This window comes from Marmota monax, unplaced genomic scaffold (genome assembly GCF_021218885.2).
Source record: "Marmota monax isolate L192 unplaced genomic scaffold, Marmota_monax_Labrador192_F-V1.1 WCK01_AAM20220418_F8-fsc00018, whole genome shotgun sequence".
Lineage (NCBI taxonomy): Eukaryota > Metazoa > Chordata > Mammalia > Rodentia > Sciuridae > Marmota > Marmota monax.
Window position 1 is genome coordinate 7,062,884 of NW_026692201.1, and position 17,976 is coordinate 7,080,859.

Sequence of the window (17,976 nt, forward strand, 5' to 3'; positions counted from 1 at the left end):
AGGATTGAACCCTGTGTCTCACACAAACTAGGTGAGCACACTACTGCTGAGTCACAACCCCAGCCCAGAAAATTCTTAAGTAATCTTACAAAGTTATCTCAGGCTGAATGGGTCAACTGGAAATGAAGTGAAGAGAAACACTCATCACCATGCAGAGAAAGGCTTGCCTCCTAACAGAACATCTGAGCTGCACCTGAGGAGAGGGCAGAATAAAGGTAGAATGATGCCTATTTTGAAAGACAAGTTAGACCACTGCATACCAAGAGGTTGAAAGCATCAAAGACTTCCTCAACTGTTCGCTCAAGATTATAGTCTACATTCTCTCTAGTGTAAGAATGCCTGTCTAGTAGTGTTTCTGCAAAGATGTTTTGCAAATCATCTGGTGTAGACAGTACAGTTTAAAATACAGCTTCCTAAAACTGGATATCCATATGAAAAAGAATAAAACCGGATCCCTATCTTTCACTCTACCCAAAAGGCAACTCAAAATGATCAAAGACCTAGGAATTAGGCCAGAAACTCTGCAGCTGATAGAAGAAAATGTAGAGTCAACACTCCAACCTATAGATTCAAGCAATGACTTTTTTTTTTTTTTTTTGTATCAGGGATTGAACCCAGGGGCACTTAACCATGAGTCACATCCCAGCCCTTTTTTGTATTTTATTTAGAGACAGGGTCTTGCTGAATTTCTTAGAGTCTTGCTAAGTTGCTGAGGCTGGCTTTGAACTTGGAATCCTCCTGCCTCAGCCTCTCCAGTCACTGGGGTTACAGGCATGCGCCACTGCACCTGGCCTGCAACAAAATCTCAGTTGTTTTAAGAAAGCAAAGGCCTTTAGGAGCAAAAAATGAAGAGGTGCATCATCACTCCACACAGGGCCACATTCTAGACATCATTCCAGGGACTTGTAAGCTTTCCCAGGATGGCCGGAGGCAGCCATTCTCAAGGGCCTCCTATCACTGCTTTCTTCTACTCCATTGCCTCTCAGGATTCCTCAGCTGCATAGAAAACTCCATCTGGTCATAGGTCAGATCTCTTTAGAACTCATCCTATCTTCCTCTCCAGAGATTCCTTCTTCCTCACAGTATGTAGTTTAAAAAAAATATATTACAATGGCAATTTATTATGTAAATAAAAGTTTATCCATTTTAGAAAAACAATGGATAAATGTCTTAAATTAAGATCTTCCAAGTTTTTTCTCAAAAGATCCTTTGGGAATGCGTGTCTTCCTGCAGCACTGGGCTAATAAAAATGTCGGGGCTTTGTGCAAGATTGTCTGAAGCTAGTGTAGTCATTGATTAGCAATGTCTGCCTCAGGTGCTGGATATGGGGATCTGAGTATGAAAATGGCCAAATGTTTTCAGGGGCTGAATTCATGCAACCATTAAAAATGTTGCAAACTTACAAAAAAAAAAAATCCTTTCTACTTGGAAAGAAGTATGAATGATTTCAATGTCTTAGATCTTCCAACAAAATTTAGGCTGGATATTGTAGTCAGCTTTTTCACTGCTGTGACTAAAAGATCTCATCAGAATAATTTTAAAGGAGGGAAAGTTTGAGGGCTCATGTTTTCAGAGGTCTTAGTCCATAGAAGACTGGCTCCATTCCTTGGGGGTTGAGGTGAGGCTGAACATCATGGCAGAAGAGGGTGGCACAGTGAAACAGCTCACATGATGATCACAAAGCAGAGAGAGAGAGAGAGAGAGAGAGAGAGAGAGAGAGAGAGACTGACTCCATGCTCCAGATAAAAAATATATACCATACCCACACCCCCAATGAACCACTTCCTCCAGCCACACCCCATCTGCCTCTATTACCACTCAGTTAATCCCATCAGGGATTGATTCACTGATTAGGTTAAGGCTAAAATCCAATTATTCCTCCTCCAACCTTTCATTGTCTCACACATGAGCATCTGGAAAACACCAGATCTGAACCATGACTCTGGAGGTTCCCAAGGATAGTGGGAGAAAGGAGAATTAGATGGAGATTGAAGGGACAAGTGAGGCTCAAAACAAGGCAATTTTTCATAATATTGTTTTTATTTTTTAGACAAGTCCTTTTACTTTACCTTTAATCTCAACCTAAAGAAAGTATGCAATTTTTATTTTTCAAATGGGAGGCAGGAGTTAGGAAGATTCTGAAATATTAATTTAGAATCTTTCCTATTGAAGACATGACTTTCTAGGACCACCAAAATATTTTGTTAAAAAATAGCGTCAATGATAAGTTTAATTTAAAGGAAATAATTAGAAAGGTACGTGTTTCCGGCATGTCTTCATGGCATATTATTTGATCAGCTCAATAAAGATATTTTCATTTTATAATTTATGCAGTTGCTCAGAGAAAGTCAGCTACTCCTTCATGCTTATTTTAGGTTTTAATGAACCATGATGAACTACAAGAAAATATATTTTATAAGTCCAAATTAGACTGCACAAGCATTTTCATTAGGATCTGTTTTTGTTTATGAGATAGTTAAAAATAACTTCACATGCAACCAACCTTTTAGCAAGGGTATCAACTCAAGAATCAAAAAACCAGGTCCCACTCCTGGCTCTGACAGAACCAGCCATGTCACTTGGCCAAGTACCTTGACCCTGCTGGACTATGGCCTCTACAAATGGAAAATGAGTAGGTTGCTAGATCATCTCAATATCCCTCCTGGGGTTCACTAGTCCATGAGACTAAACTGTAAAAAAAAAAAAAAGCCTAAAAAATTATGAAGTATGTTTCATAATGTTCTGAAAGAAAAAGATGAAGGGTTATTTGGTTTTTGTTTTTGTTTTTGACCAGAACCAAAAGTCATCAGAAATGATGGGAGAGAACAGAAATGATGAAATCTGCCCTAAAAAGTAAATTGAGATCAAGGAGTGTGCTCTGAAATTTGAGCATTAGAATTTGGTTACTAAACAGTAAACATAGAAAGGAAAAAGAAGCACAATTGGGCAAGACATAATCTGGAGCAGAAGAAATGGAGAATGGATAAAAAGACCAACTGTTGATGACTCACAAAGGAAAGAATGATATTCCACACATCACAGGCAGAGTGATGAGGGAGGGCTCTGTGGCTCAGAAACCAATGTGAGAGCACTGTGCTCCACAACAATGATCACGGAATAAACCACTTCTTTATGGCTACATATTTATTTCTTTGCCACTTAAAAACACTAGTTTTTAAAACAAGGTACAGTGCTTACCTGCAGCATTTACGATTCTGTTTGCTCTCAGGGATCCCTGTGGTGTTTCAACATCCCACGTTCCATCTGACCTGGATGTTAGAGAAGTCACCGGTGCAGGGTATTTTAAAAGGGCACCATATTTCCTAGCTCCAGCAGCCAAGGCCATTGTTAGAGAATAAGGATCAATGTGACCATCTCCAGGATTATACAGACCAGCTAAAACCTAAATCAATCATAAAGAAGTCAATATTCAGACAAATAAACTTATATTACTCAGTCAACTATATCCCACCAGCAAGTGTTCAATAAAACTAGACTTTAAAAGTACATCTTGGCATCAGACCAACCACTCTGTACATCTTTTTCCTAAATTTTGTTTAGACATAGGTGGGATTTACACTAAAGGTTACATAGGCTATTTGATAGAGGCTTGCCATTGTCTCCAATAATGTTTCTCCTTGTATCCAATAGCAATGGAACCCAAATGTTTATTTGGACATATGGCCACTAAGAACAAAGAGTACAGTTTCCAACTTTCATGGCAGCTATTAGCTCCAGCTGATAGCTAAAATTAAGACTAAGTTCTGGTCAATGGAAATGCAAATAAGTCAGGAAAATTTCCAGAAGCCTTTAAAAAAAAAAAAGACAACCGGCACTTGTCATTCTTTGTCCCTTATTTACCCTTCTATTTGCAATATAGACATGATGGCTGGAGCTTCAGTTGCCATCTTGGAATAGTACCACAAAAGTCATATCCCAGGAATGACAGAGTAATGATCTAGAAGGTGACTGGTTTCTTAAAGTCCTCATGAAAAAAAGCCACCATTCAAGTCTTGGACTATTTACATGAAAGAGAAATAAACTTACATCTTGTTTAAGCATTATTAGTTTGGTTTCTGACATTTGAAGCCAAATCTAGTTCTAACTGACATATCAATTATAATTTATATTTAATCATTTGATGGTGTTATCAATTCACATGTTAAATATATATCTGGTGTTATACTTGATTTAAAATTCAACTACTAATTCTTGCACACCTATTTTGTATTAGAGCTTCAGACCAGATATTGTGTGAGAAACAAAAAGGAATAAAAATTAAATAAAATGAGTTGATAGAGTGAACAGAGTGATATATTGTAATTAGGTCTCATCTATTCAACAAAAATCAGAGGCTGGAGTTGTAGCTCAGTGGTAGAGCACTTGCCTTGCACATGTGAGGCACTGGGTTCCATCCTCAACACCACATAAAAATTAATAAGTAAATAAAATAAAGATATTATGTCTATCTACAACTAAAAAAATATTTTTTAAAAAAATATACTTAGCACCAAATATGAACAAGGAGCTTTTGACACATATTTTTCTCCATCTATTGAAATGATTATGTGGATTTTGTTCTTTATTATATTAATACAATATGATTATGTTGATTGACTTTACAGATATTAAACCAACCCTGCATTCCTGGGATAAATTCCATTTGGTCATGCTCTATAATCCTTTCATTATGTTGCTGAATTCGGTTTGCTAGTATTTTGTTGAGTATTTTTGCATCTATATTCATAAGGGAAAACGCTCTTTCTTTCTTTCAGTGTTATTACTATTTGAAAGGGATGATTACCCATAGGGAAACACTAAATTCCCTATCAGGTAGATTCTCTCATGAAACTATGGTATAAATCTAGAGCCATCCATACCTGGCACAAAGTCTATAAGAGAAGTACAATCATGAGTGAAGTGATATTTGTGGAATAGCAGAGCATGGGACTTCTTAAGTTGATTTTTTAAAAAAAATATATTAATAACTATTTTTCTAGAAGGATCAAATCACATTATCATTTCCTCTGCAGTTCTCAAATGGAAGGTTTATTATGGAAACCCTCTGAATGGGGGATACAATAATAGGAAAGTATTGAAAATGTTTCCTTAATTACAAGTAGAAGACCAATAAGATTTTTCATTACCTTTTCTTATTTTACCAAGCTTACATAACAGTCCCCCTAGTAACTTTCCCCAAATACAGATTGATCATCTAATTTTGCCATTCAAAATGTATGCACCAAGTATTTCTATTTTTAACTTCTTAAAACACTTTCTTCTAATTTTAATTCAAATCAACAAATGGTGAAAATAACCCTCAGATAAATACCTTATTCATGTTGAGTAAAGGGAACATCTCTTGAATCTTTTCAGGTTCAATAATGTACTGTTCTGTTGCATGCCAGCCGGTCCGTGTCATTTGATATTTAAATTCATCAACCCTTACAGGAGTTGTAGCAATTCGGATGCTACCTGGCTGATGGAATCCTACTGCCTGTGACACAATTCCAATAAATAAGTTTTTCTTTGGCACTCAAACACAATTTCCCAGCACAATGAAAATGCAGGTGTATAAGCAAAGAGATTTAGTATGCAGTGAAAGAGATAATGACATAAAATATTTGTATCTTATGAAAAGACATTTATTCATCTACTATTTTTTAAGTACCGCCGCCTCTCTACCAGGCACTATTCTAAACCCCAGAGATGTTGGGGTGAATGAGAGAGGCAAAGACCCTGCCTAGAGGGAACCGATGGTCTGCAGGAGATTAGACAATTAAATGCACAATACAATAACTTGGGATAACTGCTACTGTACATACCAAAAGAACATTACGTGAAAAAGAGAAAGAGAAAGGTTCAGGAAGAATTATAAAGAATCAAAGTATTGCAATGATGAGATTAATTGTTAGTTGAATCAAACATTTATTTAACATATATTGAAGTCCCCCAGTTTGCCAAGCCTCAACAAAGCCCTGAGTTACAGGGATGATAAAAGAAACAATTCTTGTCATAATCTGTAGGGAAAATAACCAGTAAAATTGCAGTTACAATAGGGAGAGATTTGTGTAATAAGAGCAATGTGCATAAATGTTCTTAGAATCAAGAGATGCCCCATCCAGTTTGGGAAAGACTGAGGGAATGTTGTTTAGCAGAGGAAGCAATAGAAGAAAGAGAGAGAGAGAGAGAGAGAGAGAGAGAGAGAGAGAGAGAGAGAGAGAGAGAGAGAAAGGGAGGGAGGGAAAGAAAGAAAACCCAAACAACAACAACAACAAAACAGTGATTTGAGAGAGCTCAGCACATTCTAGAATTATATGTCATTGGGACTAGCAGAAGCGTATGAACATAATATGTGGAGAGGCAGGAAGGGGTCAACCCTGATGAAGGTCACACTCCTGAGGCCATGCTAAGCCTTTGGCCCACGTCCTGTAGAATGTGGAAATCCACTTGATGGTTTTCAGCAATGGAGAATTTAAGTGGACTTTAATCTTAAGTCTACAGAAACTCATTTTTTATTTTGAGAGCATGAGTCAATCTGAGAGGGGATAAGAATAAAAGCGAGGGGCTCTGAGTGAAATACTTTTCAAACCATGTGACAATCTGGCACACACTCTTGTCAGATCCTTTGCAGTCCAATTGCTGAGAGGGTCTGATTTTTTAGTTTCTGGATATAGCAACTGGCAAAAGATATTTTTGGAAGCTGCTTTTAATTCTTTCTTCATTTAAAAAACAACAAAAAAAATGGTTAGTTACATGGATAATACACTTAAGAAATCAATTTTAAAGCAAATTCTCAAGGTTCTTTCCTTGAATTCTCATCCTATTTCTCTACCTTGATCAACACCAACATTGCATGTGTCTTTGATGTCACTGCACACAGCAATACATGATGACACATCAGATCCTTCAGAAATCTATTTCTGAGAGACCTGGCCTACCAGACAATTTTGAGTTAAATGTATTTACCTGCCCAGTTTCTTCTTCCAGTGTCTCATAAAGTTTGATGCTATCATAATGTATCTTCTTTAAGTTTATTCCAGGATGGAAGTAAGTTGTTAAACCTGCCTTAAAAGTAGGAAGGAAAGGAAATACTGAGAAAAAAAATAACAGCCTCAAAACGCTGATAGTGTATTTGCTATGCAGTAATTTAATGCTGGTGAGGAATTGAGAAGCACCCATCAGTCCTTGGGAGCGAGAAATTTGAGAGCTTCAGAGCAGAAGGCTCATGAGAGGTTATAAAAAGAAATTTGAACCATATAAGTAAAGTGAGAGCCAGCCAACAGACATATATATGAAGTTCATAAAAGTTACTAAGAAAAAAAGAATCATAAGTGAGATGATTAAATGGAAAGTTTAGGAACATATGCTATGATTGGATACCCTTTATCCAAAATGCTTGGAACCAGAGTCATTTTGGATTCTGGATTTAAAAAAAAAATTCCATAAAACCTAATGAGCTATCTTGGGGATGGGACCCAAGTCCCTCCAAACAAGAAGTTTGCTTAGGTTTCATATTCACCTTATACATACATATACAATATTTTAAATAATGTTGTGCATAAAACAAAGTTTACATATATTGAACCATCAGAGACCACATATGGAATTTTCCACGATGCTGTCATGTTGCTTGCTCAAAAACTTTTGAATTATGAAGTATTTTGTGTTTCAGAATTTTGGATTTGTATTAGAAAGCATATGGGGGAAGGCATACAACATGGACTCAAGCCAGCAAACCCTGGGTGTGTTCTTGAGGCAGGACTACATCAACCAAGGGTTTTCCCATCTGCCCCTTGAATAGAGCAGCCATCCTGTGACTTTTCCTGAAGTGGCAAAATTCAAGAATTAGAAAATGCCTGGCAATTAGAGTCTGGTGAGTAGGTGAATAGATTTTTGTTGAAGTTTAAACTGTTTGATAAGCACAAAGTTAGCACACCATAAATATTTGTTAAATAAATACAGACAAATTACTCTCTGAAAAATATATCTAAATATTAGATGTGCCAAAACCCTTTTATCAACTTTGCCAGATACAATGTAGTATCCAAAGAATTCTAGGCAATTGCATGAAACAAGTTGTCTTAATTAAGTATCTGGCTAATTTATCTTGCAAAGCTTAGTAGATACAATCTGTTCAAAATCAGATTTATTTAGAAATATTTATAAGGTAAACATTCTATGATAATGGTGGGCATTTGGTTCTTTTGAGTTCAAAAACACCCCCTTTAAAATTTGTCAATCATCCTTTATGGACAAGAACCTTAGGGCTTCTCTCTGTACTTGTTCAAGTACCTGGACATATGGACAGCTATGCTTTAGGCCAAAAAAAAAAATCTTAGCCCAGCTTCTAGATCATCCTATAGCACAGTTCCATATGAGAGTAGAGAAGGGAGCTGGGGTTGTGGCTCAATGATAGAGCACTTGCCTAGCATGTGTGAGGCACTGGGTTCGAGCCTCAGCACCACATATACATACATACATACATAAACAAGCAAGCAAACAAATAAATAAATAAAAGGTACAAGAACACCAAAAAAAATTTTAAAAAATAGTAGAGAAGGGCTTCCTCTACAGTGGAAGTACAAGTCAGGCTCTTTGACTTCATTGTCAAACATCCATCACACAATCCTCAGGATCCTCTAAGCCTTGCACCTGGGTGAAGTCAGACCACCAGAAAGTTCTTCCATCTGCCTACACTGTATAACCCTCTTCTTCCCCATCCCAGAAATTAGGATCTAATGTTCTTTGATCTGAAAGAGTCTCATGAGTTCATTTTTGTTAGACTGTTATTCAAGTCATTTACTTGGTTTAGAGAACACATTCTTCAAAAATTCATGGTCAAGAAAAATTTGGTCTTTTTTATTGAAATAGTATGGATACTTATTTTTATTGAATAATTAATGCTTCCCTCTTTTCTTTGCTATGAGGACAATCAGAAGGAAGGTATGGATGTGATTGTCTTAGACAAAAGATTATCTAACTTTTGTACCCTCTTTTATACATTGGCTTTTGTCTTTTAATCTGTGTTTAAAATTTAGAATTACCCACATCAGTGCTTCTACTGCCCTTCAGTTATTTGAATATTCTTGCGTAGCATCTACTACTAATTTAAGCACAAGTCTTGTGAGATTGGATGTAAGGAGGGCATAATGTTTCTGTCTTCTGTGATTTCTACAGACATAGGAAGTGAGAAGTTTGAGGAAGGAGAGAATGTTGTTCTTATCCTTCAGGATATTATAGGCTCATTGAGATCGTGAAACTTTCATAATGAAACAATTAAATCAAGGGCACATGATTGAGTGTCATACCACACAGTGAGGGACATAAGAACTACAAGAACTAAGGGAAGAGAAGACATTGGGAAGGTCACAGAGGTCTCCAGGAAAGGAATGCATCTTCTATTTAAAGAAAGAAAATGATAGTAGTTGGCAGAGAAGATAAAGGAGGGAAGATGAAACAGAGGTCATCACTAAGAATTATAACCCTCTGAATAAGTGTAGATTTATGAATCCTTGGTGACTTAAATACATAAATAAGATAGGAAAGCTCTTCCTTATAGTGTACTGATAATAATAAAAGGAATAACGGAATTACAAAAATCATCAGTGGATGCTAAATAATGGGTACATAATGGATGCTATGAGGGGTGCTCTCCCTGAATCAATAGTTCTTCCACTCTTTCAGGAGCCTCTACTGCCTCAAAAGGCCCAGTGACTGTTGACTGTATTCTGAATACAAGCAACAATAAATGTTGGTGAGGATGTGGGGAAAAGGTACACTCATATACTGCTGGTGGGACTGCAAATTGGTGCAACCACTCTGGAAAGCAGATAGAGATTCCCCAGAAAACTTGGAATGGAAGCACCATTTGACCCGGCTATTCCACTCCCCCGGTTTATACCCAAAGGACTTAAGATCAACATACTACAATGACGCAGCCACTTCAGTGTTCATAGCAGCTCAACTCACAACAACTAAAGTATGGAGCCAACCTAGGTGTCCTTCAGCAGATGAATGGATTAAAAAAAAAGTAGTATTTATACACAATGGACTATTACTCAGCCTTAAAGAAGAATAAAATGATGGCATTTGCCAGTAAATGGATGGAGCTAAGCAAAATAAGCCAATCTCAAAAAACAAAAGGATAAAAGTTTTCTCTGATATGGGGATGCTAATTCACAATAATGTGGTGGGGGAGGTAGGGAACAATAGAGTTATTTTGGATTAGGCACAGGTGAGTGAAGAGAAGGGAAGGTTACAGGGGTAGGAAGGATAGTAGAATGATTACATGACTGGTGTGATTCTACATCATGTACAACCAGAAGAATGAGAAGTTATACTCCATTGATATAATGTGCCAAGTGCATTTTACTGTAGTATATAACTAATTAGGGGAAAAAAATGTTCATTGCCCACAGGCAGTAAAAATGTGAAAAATAACAATAACAAAAAGCCCAGTGACCGATCTCAACACATCCTACATCCCAGTGGCTCCAAATATTTATTCATATACTTATATCCAATCAAAAAAGTTTTAGCATAACCACTAAAATAAGTAGACTGCTTTATTTAAATACAATATGCAAATATGGATCACTGTATTAACAGGATCAAAAAATAAACAAAAACAACCTGGAATGGGCAAAACATTTTAAATAATTTTATTTATGGTGTAGAAAAAGCTTTTGAACATTAAACTTATTAGTCACATTTCAGCAAGAGCTATGTGATCAATAAACTTCATTATTAAATTGTTATCTACTGGAGTAACATTTGAAATCCAGCAGTGTAATGGCCTGATTCTAGGATTACTTTATTTTGAGGCTGTTTTAGTGGCTGTGACAGCAGAAGCAGATCCCTCTCAGTGGTACACAGACCCAAGTGGGAGCAGCCCTCGTTTGGCTCTGCTCTCTGCATCATGACACCCCTTCTCTGGTCCCAGGCCACACCTGAACAAAAGTCTCTGTTGATATTTGACTATAATCTTTCATGTTCTCTTATCCATCAGTTGTTGTTATAAACTAACTGTAATGTATTACATTTTTAAAATTTCAAATAAATGGGGATAAATCTCATTGAAATTTCTCATTCAGAAAAATTCTGAATGGGTTAAAATGTACCTCTTGCATTGATGAGAGTTTTGTTCTAGGTGGTGTTATTCATTTGGGCCAGGAAAGCTAATGTTTTCCAAACATCCCTTTCAAAATGCTGTCTTCCCAACAGGACTGTGTTCCAAAGGCACTTCTTTCACACTTACTGACGGCATCATTCTTACACCAGAGACAATATCTTCTGTGTTTGTGAGTTGATTTGCAGGGTTGGGATCAAACCCACTCTATCCCTGGGTCATACCCCAGCCCTATTTTTAAAATACATATAACTTCTATGTAGAGGCACTGGGCAGCCTTTTGTATATTACAAAGGTCAACAAGTTTGGGACGCCTGTCTTTTTGTGAAAGAAAAATTTATCTTTACATTTCAAACTCTTTTAATTATTGCCAGGAGATAACCAACATGCCTCTTAGAAGTAGTACATTCTCAAGTTCATCCCCACTCCCTTTCCTTACAAATTTTATTCTTGAGGCTCTGTTTTTATAAAGCTAAAAATCACAGTGATGATGTCCTATAGCAGCAACTTCCACTGTGTCATGACACACTGAGGACAAAAGAAAGGAGGATGCTCCCACTGTGCAGTGCCAGCCGCCCCCAGTCAACCCTGGAATCACACACAACATGCTGCCTGCCCACATCAGTGCAAGGGCTATTTACAATATTGTGAAGCCTTAATTTCTTTCTTTCATTTGTAGTTTAAAATATTCTAATATCATCTTCCTACACCCCACATGGATCATCTTACCAAGAAGTAGTCTTGGTGAGAGAGTAAAACCTCTGGCTCTCTGGATTTATGATTCCATTTTGAATATTCATTTGGCAAGCTGTGCCTTCCTCCTCCAGCACTTGATCCCCTCACCTTCCAGATGGTTTTCATATTGAGAATATACTGTCTCTCAGTGAGACTGATTTTATTTTTGTAGTCTGCCCCTTTTGCTGGCTTCCCAACCCTCTATATTCTCACATCTGCTCCAAAAATCTCTCTGTGTTAAAAATTCCTGGTGTGTGGGATTTCTTCCTGTTGCTCCTCAGAGGGAGGCCTCTTTGTCTTGCAAAAAGTTCCAGAATCAGCTTTCTAGGACAGCTCTTTTCTTTTTATTTATGCCAAGGGGGCCGAATAACCTGATTTCTTATGCCCCATTCCACCTTCAGCACACACTTGCATGAATCCTCATTTTGTAAACATAACACCTTGCCTTCAAAGCAAGAGAATGCCTTTTCCACTTGCTTTTGTCGCTCCTTGCTTGAGGGGAAATTATTTTACATGGTTAACGTTTAACAAGGAGCTATCACCTTAAAAACACTGCATACTTGTATTTTATTTATTTATTTTTAAAGAAGTTGGATTAAGGGTATGTTGCTTTTAATTCCTGGAACATTTAGAAAGTAAAATCCCAGGAAATCCTATAATCTATTCTAAAATGAAAACCCCATCAAATCAGTTTGCAAATGAGCAAATCATTCAAACATTAAAGTGTTTGCCTCCTTAGAAATCTGGAGTGCTGTTGGGGATGTGAGCCTCTGTGCCAGGATGTTTCCATCTGCCTAAATTTCCCTCTGCCTGATGTTCTTACCTTTGCTTTCCTGTCACCTCTTGGAAGGAGCCTCCCTAACCCCTACTCACCTCTCCCCTGTCATTCTGTACCCCTTAACTGAGTCACTTTTCTTCATGGGGCTGATCCCTCTCTAGCATTGCTATGGGCTTTCTGTCTGATCCCCAGAATGTGAGCTCCAGGAAGCAGGGGGCTGTGTTTTGTTCCTTCCTGTGTCCTCACCTCCTAGAGCAGTGCTGGCCCAGCCCAATATGGGCTCTTCATAAACACTGTCGTGTGGATGACAGAAAGCACACTAAAGAAAAGATAGAGGTGAGCCACAGAAGAAAGGCAGGAGTGCCTTTCTAGTTTGTGGAGGGGAGAAAGGCCAGGAGAGCTAGTGGCTTCACTGGCAGCCTCCCTGTAGGTAGGAGGAAGCAAGCTGAAGGAGTAATGTCGAGAGGAGAAAAGTATGCTGGGAAAACTGAAATTGCACTGAGGATGGGGTACCCCAGCCTTCCTCCCAGACTGAGGGATGAGGGGGCTGAAGGGAGCCTTTGGTCAACTAGTGTGTGCAATCTGTGACCATTCGGACTCTGGGACCAGTGGAGCTTCAATCTGTGCAGCGCTCTCCCTCAGATTCAGCCAGTGGTGCGAAACTCTGTTATTCTAGTCTCTCAGCTAAATATCAAAAGCCCCTCAAAGAAGGGTCTCCTTTTTCTTTCTGTTCTTTTTAGCAGAGGAAAACTAATTATGAAAGCCAACACTAATACTAACCAAATCTTCATCCAAAAGAAAATTGCAGCAGCAATCAAAAAAATCTTCCTGTCCTCTCGTTAGCCTACTTCAGAAAGAATTGGTTTGGCAGCACGAGAGCAATGTCAATCCAGCATCTTTTCTTGGGCAGCTTTCTAGGTATGCCCAATGATAGTTCAAGAACGGGACAATTGCATTTACCATGAAGTGAGCAGACGATGTGGTCCAGTGTTTTACTTAACACAAAAGCTTAGTGCACATTCACAGCCCTCATGTTTAAAGTCCTCATGAGGCCAAAACCAAAATTAGCATCATAAATAAATACAAATCAAAGAACTGTCAAATAGAGGTGAGAGGAGTATGGATAAAGTCCTTGGGCCTAAATTCGGCATCACCCCACCAGTATCCTTCTACACAAAAGCTAGCATTTATTATTAAACATTGACCATGTATTTAGAAACTTTACACATGTTAACTCAATCTTCAACACAACCCCACAAGTAGGCACCATTAATATTCTCATTTTACACCTCAGAAGTAATTTGCTGGAAACCATGTAGGTAGAAAATGGCACTGCCAGGATTTGAATCCAGAGGCCATGTGTTCAAGACAGAAACATGATCTAAATAAATGCTGATGTGCATACACCAGCTAAGCTGCAGTTGCACTTTCCAGCTCTATGGAGAAGGAACTCTTTGCGGGGAGGGCTTTCCAGAGATTGAACCCGGGCACTCAACCACTGAGCCACACTCCCAGCCCTATTTTGTATTTTATTTAGAGACAGGGTCCCACTGAGTTGCTTAGTACCTCACTTTTGCTAAGGCTGGCTTTGAACTCGAGGTCCTCCTGCCTCAGCCTCCTGAGCTGCTGGGATTATAGGCATGCACCACTGTTCCCATCAGGGAACTCACTCTTGAGAGTTCACAGTGGGGAGTTGTGACTGGGAAGCATGTGGACTGATGGGTACACCATTCAAAACACAGGACAATTTCAGGGTGCTTTTCTTACTGCATGCCAGGTAGATCCAGCTGTGAGCTCCGATTTCTCTAGCAGGACCACATCTTTCATCCCTGCTTTGGCCAGGTGATAAGCCAGACTCACACCAACACAGCCACCTCCAATTATCACTGTTTCTGCTCTGTCTTTCCATTTTGTTTCGGTAGGCAAAGGTGGGTTTTCCTCTCTGAAAAACAATTGTTTAAAAAATAGTAACTTTACTCAGCCTATAGCTGTAGTTTGGGTCTAGGCTTTCACTCACCTATTTCCCCAGTACTATGATTCACCTCATGAACACCTAGTGAATGTTCTCATTTAACAATCTGGAACATCTAAACCTGGAGTAAGCAACCTAATTGGGTGAGGGAGAAGGGGACATTTGGGTCCCATTCCATATAATAATTCTAGAGCACTGTAGGTATATAATATAACCAAAGAAATGAACAGGTAGCTTCTCTCCACCAAAGAATCTAGAGAATAAATTTTCTTATTAAAAAAAAAACACGCATTTTATTATATGAAAAACTATAATCACCCTGAAGTTTACACCTATAAATCTTGGATTACCTCCTCCCTCCCAGGCTGAAAAGAGCCAGATGGAGAAAAGCGATCTGCATCATTAGATGTCCTCTCACCATGCATGAGCCCCTGTGTCTTTATTGCTCAGGTTTAACATATATATGTATTTGCATATCTGTCTTCCTAGCTGGACCATGAGTTTCTTGAAGGAAGGAATGATGTCATGTTCCTCATTGATGCCAGCCCCTGCACAGCACCCACATCTAATATGTGTGTGGAATGAATATATACAATAACTGTGGTGGTGGAGTCTGAATCTTCTATTGACCATGCTGTTCCCATATAAGTGCCCCAAAGAGTGCAATTCTAGTAAAGGTAGTCCTCATTAGCATAAAAGGATTTATTCATTGTTGCCACCATTTATGATTTTGTTACATACATTTTTTCCATTTGTTTGTCTCGTATTCATTCATCTAGTACTTCCTAAGTTCCTGCATGAACAGGGCACTCTGCTACATAGCAATGATGAGCCAGATCGGGCATTGCCTCTGTGCTCTGAAGTTCACAATATAGTGGGAGAGAGAGTGGTTTTAGCATTTCCTGATTATTTCCTAACTCCATGGGCCTTCAACTGCAAGGAAGTGCTTTCCTTGGGCCCCTGTTTCTTTGTTGTTTATATTAATGTGAATTTATGAATATTCATTGCATTCAGTGGGCTTTAATCTATTGCTATTTACCATTTATTTTAATATCAATTGTCCCAGATTTCATCAAAAAAAAAAAAAGGTTCTCAGGTCCTTTTGACATGACTGCATTATTCCTGGAGTACTTCCTTATTTTCTGGTTCCAAAATATGTCCCAATACTTTTGTTTAGGTGGTTTTTAAATGATTTATAATTTTTTGTGTAAAAATAAAAATTATGCACATATGACCTGACTACTTTGCATATGAGTCCATTTTTAAATAGCCTGGAGATATCTTGTAGTTGAGTTGAAGCCATTATAGTAGTGACAAACAATAATAATTTCAAAGGTTCTTTTTTGTGTGTTCAAAAGAAAGAATATGATTTCTTTTAGGACAGTAGCCATTTAAAACAAAAAGAATAAAGAACTTAAGATCAGGAAACCTGGGTTTGAGCTCCCAAATCCTAGCTATTTGAGAAAAATTTAGATAAGGATCTCAACATTCCTTCATCTGCAAAATGAGACTGTGAAAGTTCAGTTTGGCAATATACATCAAAGTGTTATAGGATTTATAATATTCCTTCTGCCCAGCATTCCATAATGGGGTCAGACTACGTAGAGTGTTTTTAAATTATAGCTTAATTAAATCTTAATTTTCTTCTGAAATAGTTAGAGATGGTTACAAATAAACTCAAAATCAAACAATAAAGTGGAAACCAGACAAAAAAACAAACAAACAACAACAAAAAAAAACGGCCACCCAGGTCACCAATCTTCTATATTAGAAATGGGAAAATTTAAATCATCTTTTGGACCAAGTACTTTCTAAAATCAACCATCTTCTTAATAGTTTGGGACTGGGTATTAAGAACATGCAATAGAAATAAAATCATCTAAATTTTGATTTGTTGCATATAAAACTATATGTTGCTAATAGACACAGCAAAATACATTTTGGATAGTCTTGAATAATACATTTTATCTAATCGGTTTTAAACAGATCAACTTGTTAAATTTCTATTTTCTTTTGCACTAGATAAAGTATCATCATTGTTCTAAGTACTTTTGTGATGTTTTACAGTTTACAAGGCACTTTCACTTGCAAATTATTTAAAATTTGCAGCAGTTCTCTGAGTTAGGCAGGGCAAATGTTATCCCACTTTATAGATGAGGAAACTGAAACTCAAAGAGTGAGATCACATGCTGTGTGTGTCACTGGAGGAGAAGGAAATGTGACTTGGTGGCTATTGAATTCCAAGCATCAGGGACAAGCCTAGCATGTCACAGATACCCAGGGAATTCTTGTTGAATGAAAAGATGGAGGAATGAAACTCAAAAGCAAGTCTTTTGATTCCAGAATTTCAGATCATGGGATGTAAAATAAAAGTTTCATCAACTTTTAAGTGATACTAGTGAGCAGAACCACCTTGAAGCCATGAACAATCTGTCAACATAAGGAAGTCAAAAGATGCGCAGCATCACTCTGTTTAAATACAGATCAATTAAAATAAGAAAATACCATTGTTATGTATGTACCAGATTTAGCGAGGACAAAAAAAAATGCTACTATAAGAACCAAGGAAGATGTAGTGAACAAACACACAATGGTAGAGGGTAGGTACATTCTTGTCACCCATTTGGAGAATCTGTTGCTATCTTTCCATCTTTCAAATGTACATAACCCTTTCCCTAACAATTTCACTTTAAAAAATCAGTTCTATAGATGGATTCTCACAAGTGTCCAAAATTAAGAAGTTTCACATGCATTTTATTTTGCAGTAATAAAACTGGAAACAGTCTATTAGCAAACAGATTACTTAATCATATTACAGAATATCAACAGAATGGAAAACTATGCAGCCATTAAAAAAGAATATGGAAACCATTATGAACTGATCTAGAACAATTCCCAAGACATAGTGATAATTGTAAAAGGGTATGAGTAAACCAAAGAATACACACGCGCTGACTTTTGCTTACACAGAGACCATCTCTGGATAACGTTAACTGCTTTGGCTGGGTCGAGCAACTAAGGCAGGAAAGACTTTGCACAGATACTTTTTGATACTGTTTCACTTTGTAACGAATAGATAATTCAAGGAGAAATCCCAAAACCCATTTCTTGGAAGTCAAAACCCTCCAAACTTCAGACACTGCCTCGGCCTCTGGCTCCCACCCCAGCAGCCTCCCAGCCACCGGCTTGGGTGCAGGCGGAGCCCCACTCACCCTTCCCGGCGGGAGACCCAGCGCGGGCGCCCGGGGGAGTCCCGCAACCCGCAGCTCAACAGCTGGAGGCCCCGAAGCCGCTGCGCGCTGGGGCGGAACATGATGAGGCCCAGGCAGAGACCGAGGCTGAGGGTGCAGGGCACCTGCT

At 38.1% G+C, this 17,976-nt stretch overlaps 1 protein-coding gene across 2 annotated transcripts in view; it reads right to left on the bottom strand.

The window, feature by feature from the left end:
• The window catches only part of Dmgdh (dimethylglycine dehydrogenase), a 59,662-nt gene extending 41,701 nt beyond the window's left edge, over nt 1-17,961 (bottom strand). Inside the window, exons 1-5 of one of the 2 annotated variants that reach the window (XM_046427622.2) lie at nt 17,829-17,961; nt 14,412-14,586; nt 6,970-7,068; nt 5,333-5,497; nt 3,199-3,403 (exon numbers count right to left, since the gene is read on the bottom strand). In XM_046427622.2, coding sequence (XP_046283578.1) covers nt 3,199-3,403; nt 5,333-5,497; nt 6,970-7,068; nt 14,412-14,586; nt 17,829-17,929 — 745 coding nt within the window. In that variant the 5' untranslated portion in view covers nt 17,930-17,961. The remainder of the gene's footprint in view (nt 1-3,198; nt 3,404-5,332; nt 5,498-6,969; nt 7,069-14,411; nt 14,587-17,828) is intronic. The other variant, XM_046427629.2, reaches the window with a different exon arrangement.
• Between the last annotated feature and the right edge of the window lie 15 nt (nt 17,962-17,976).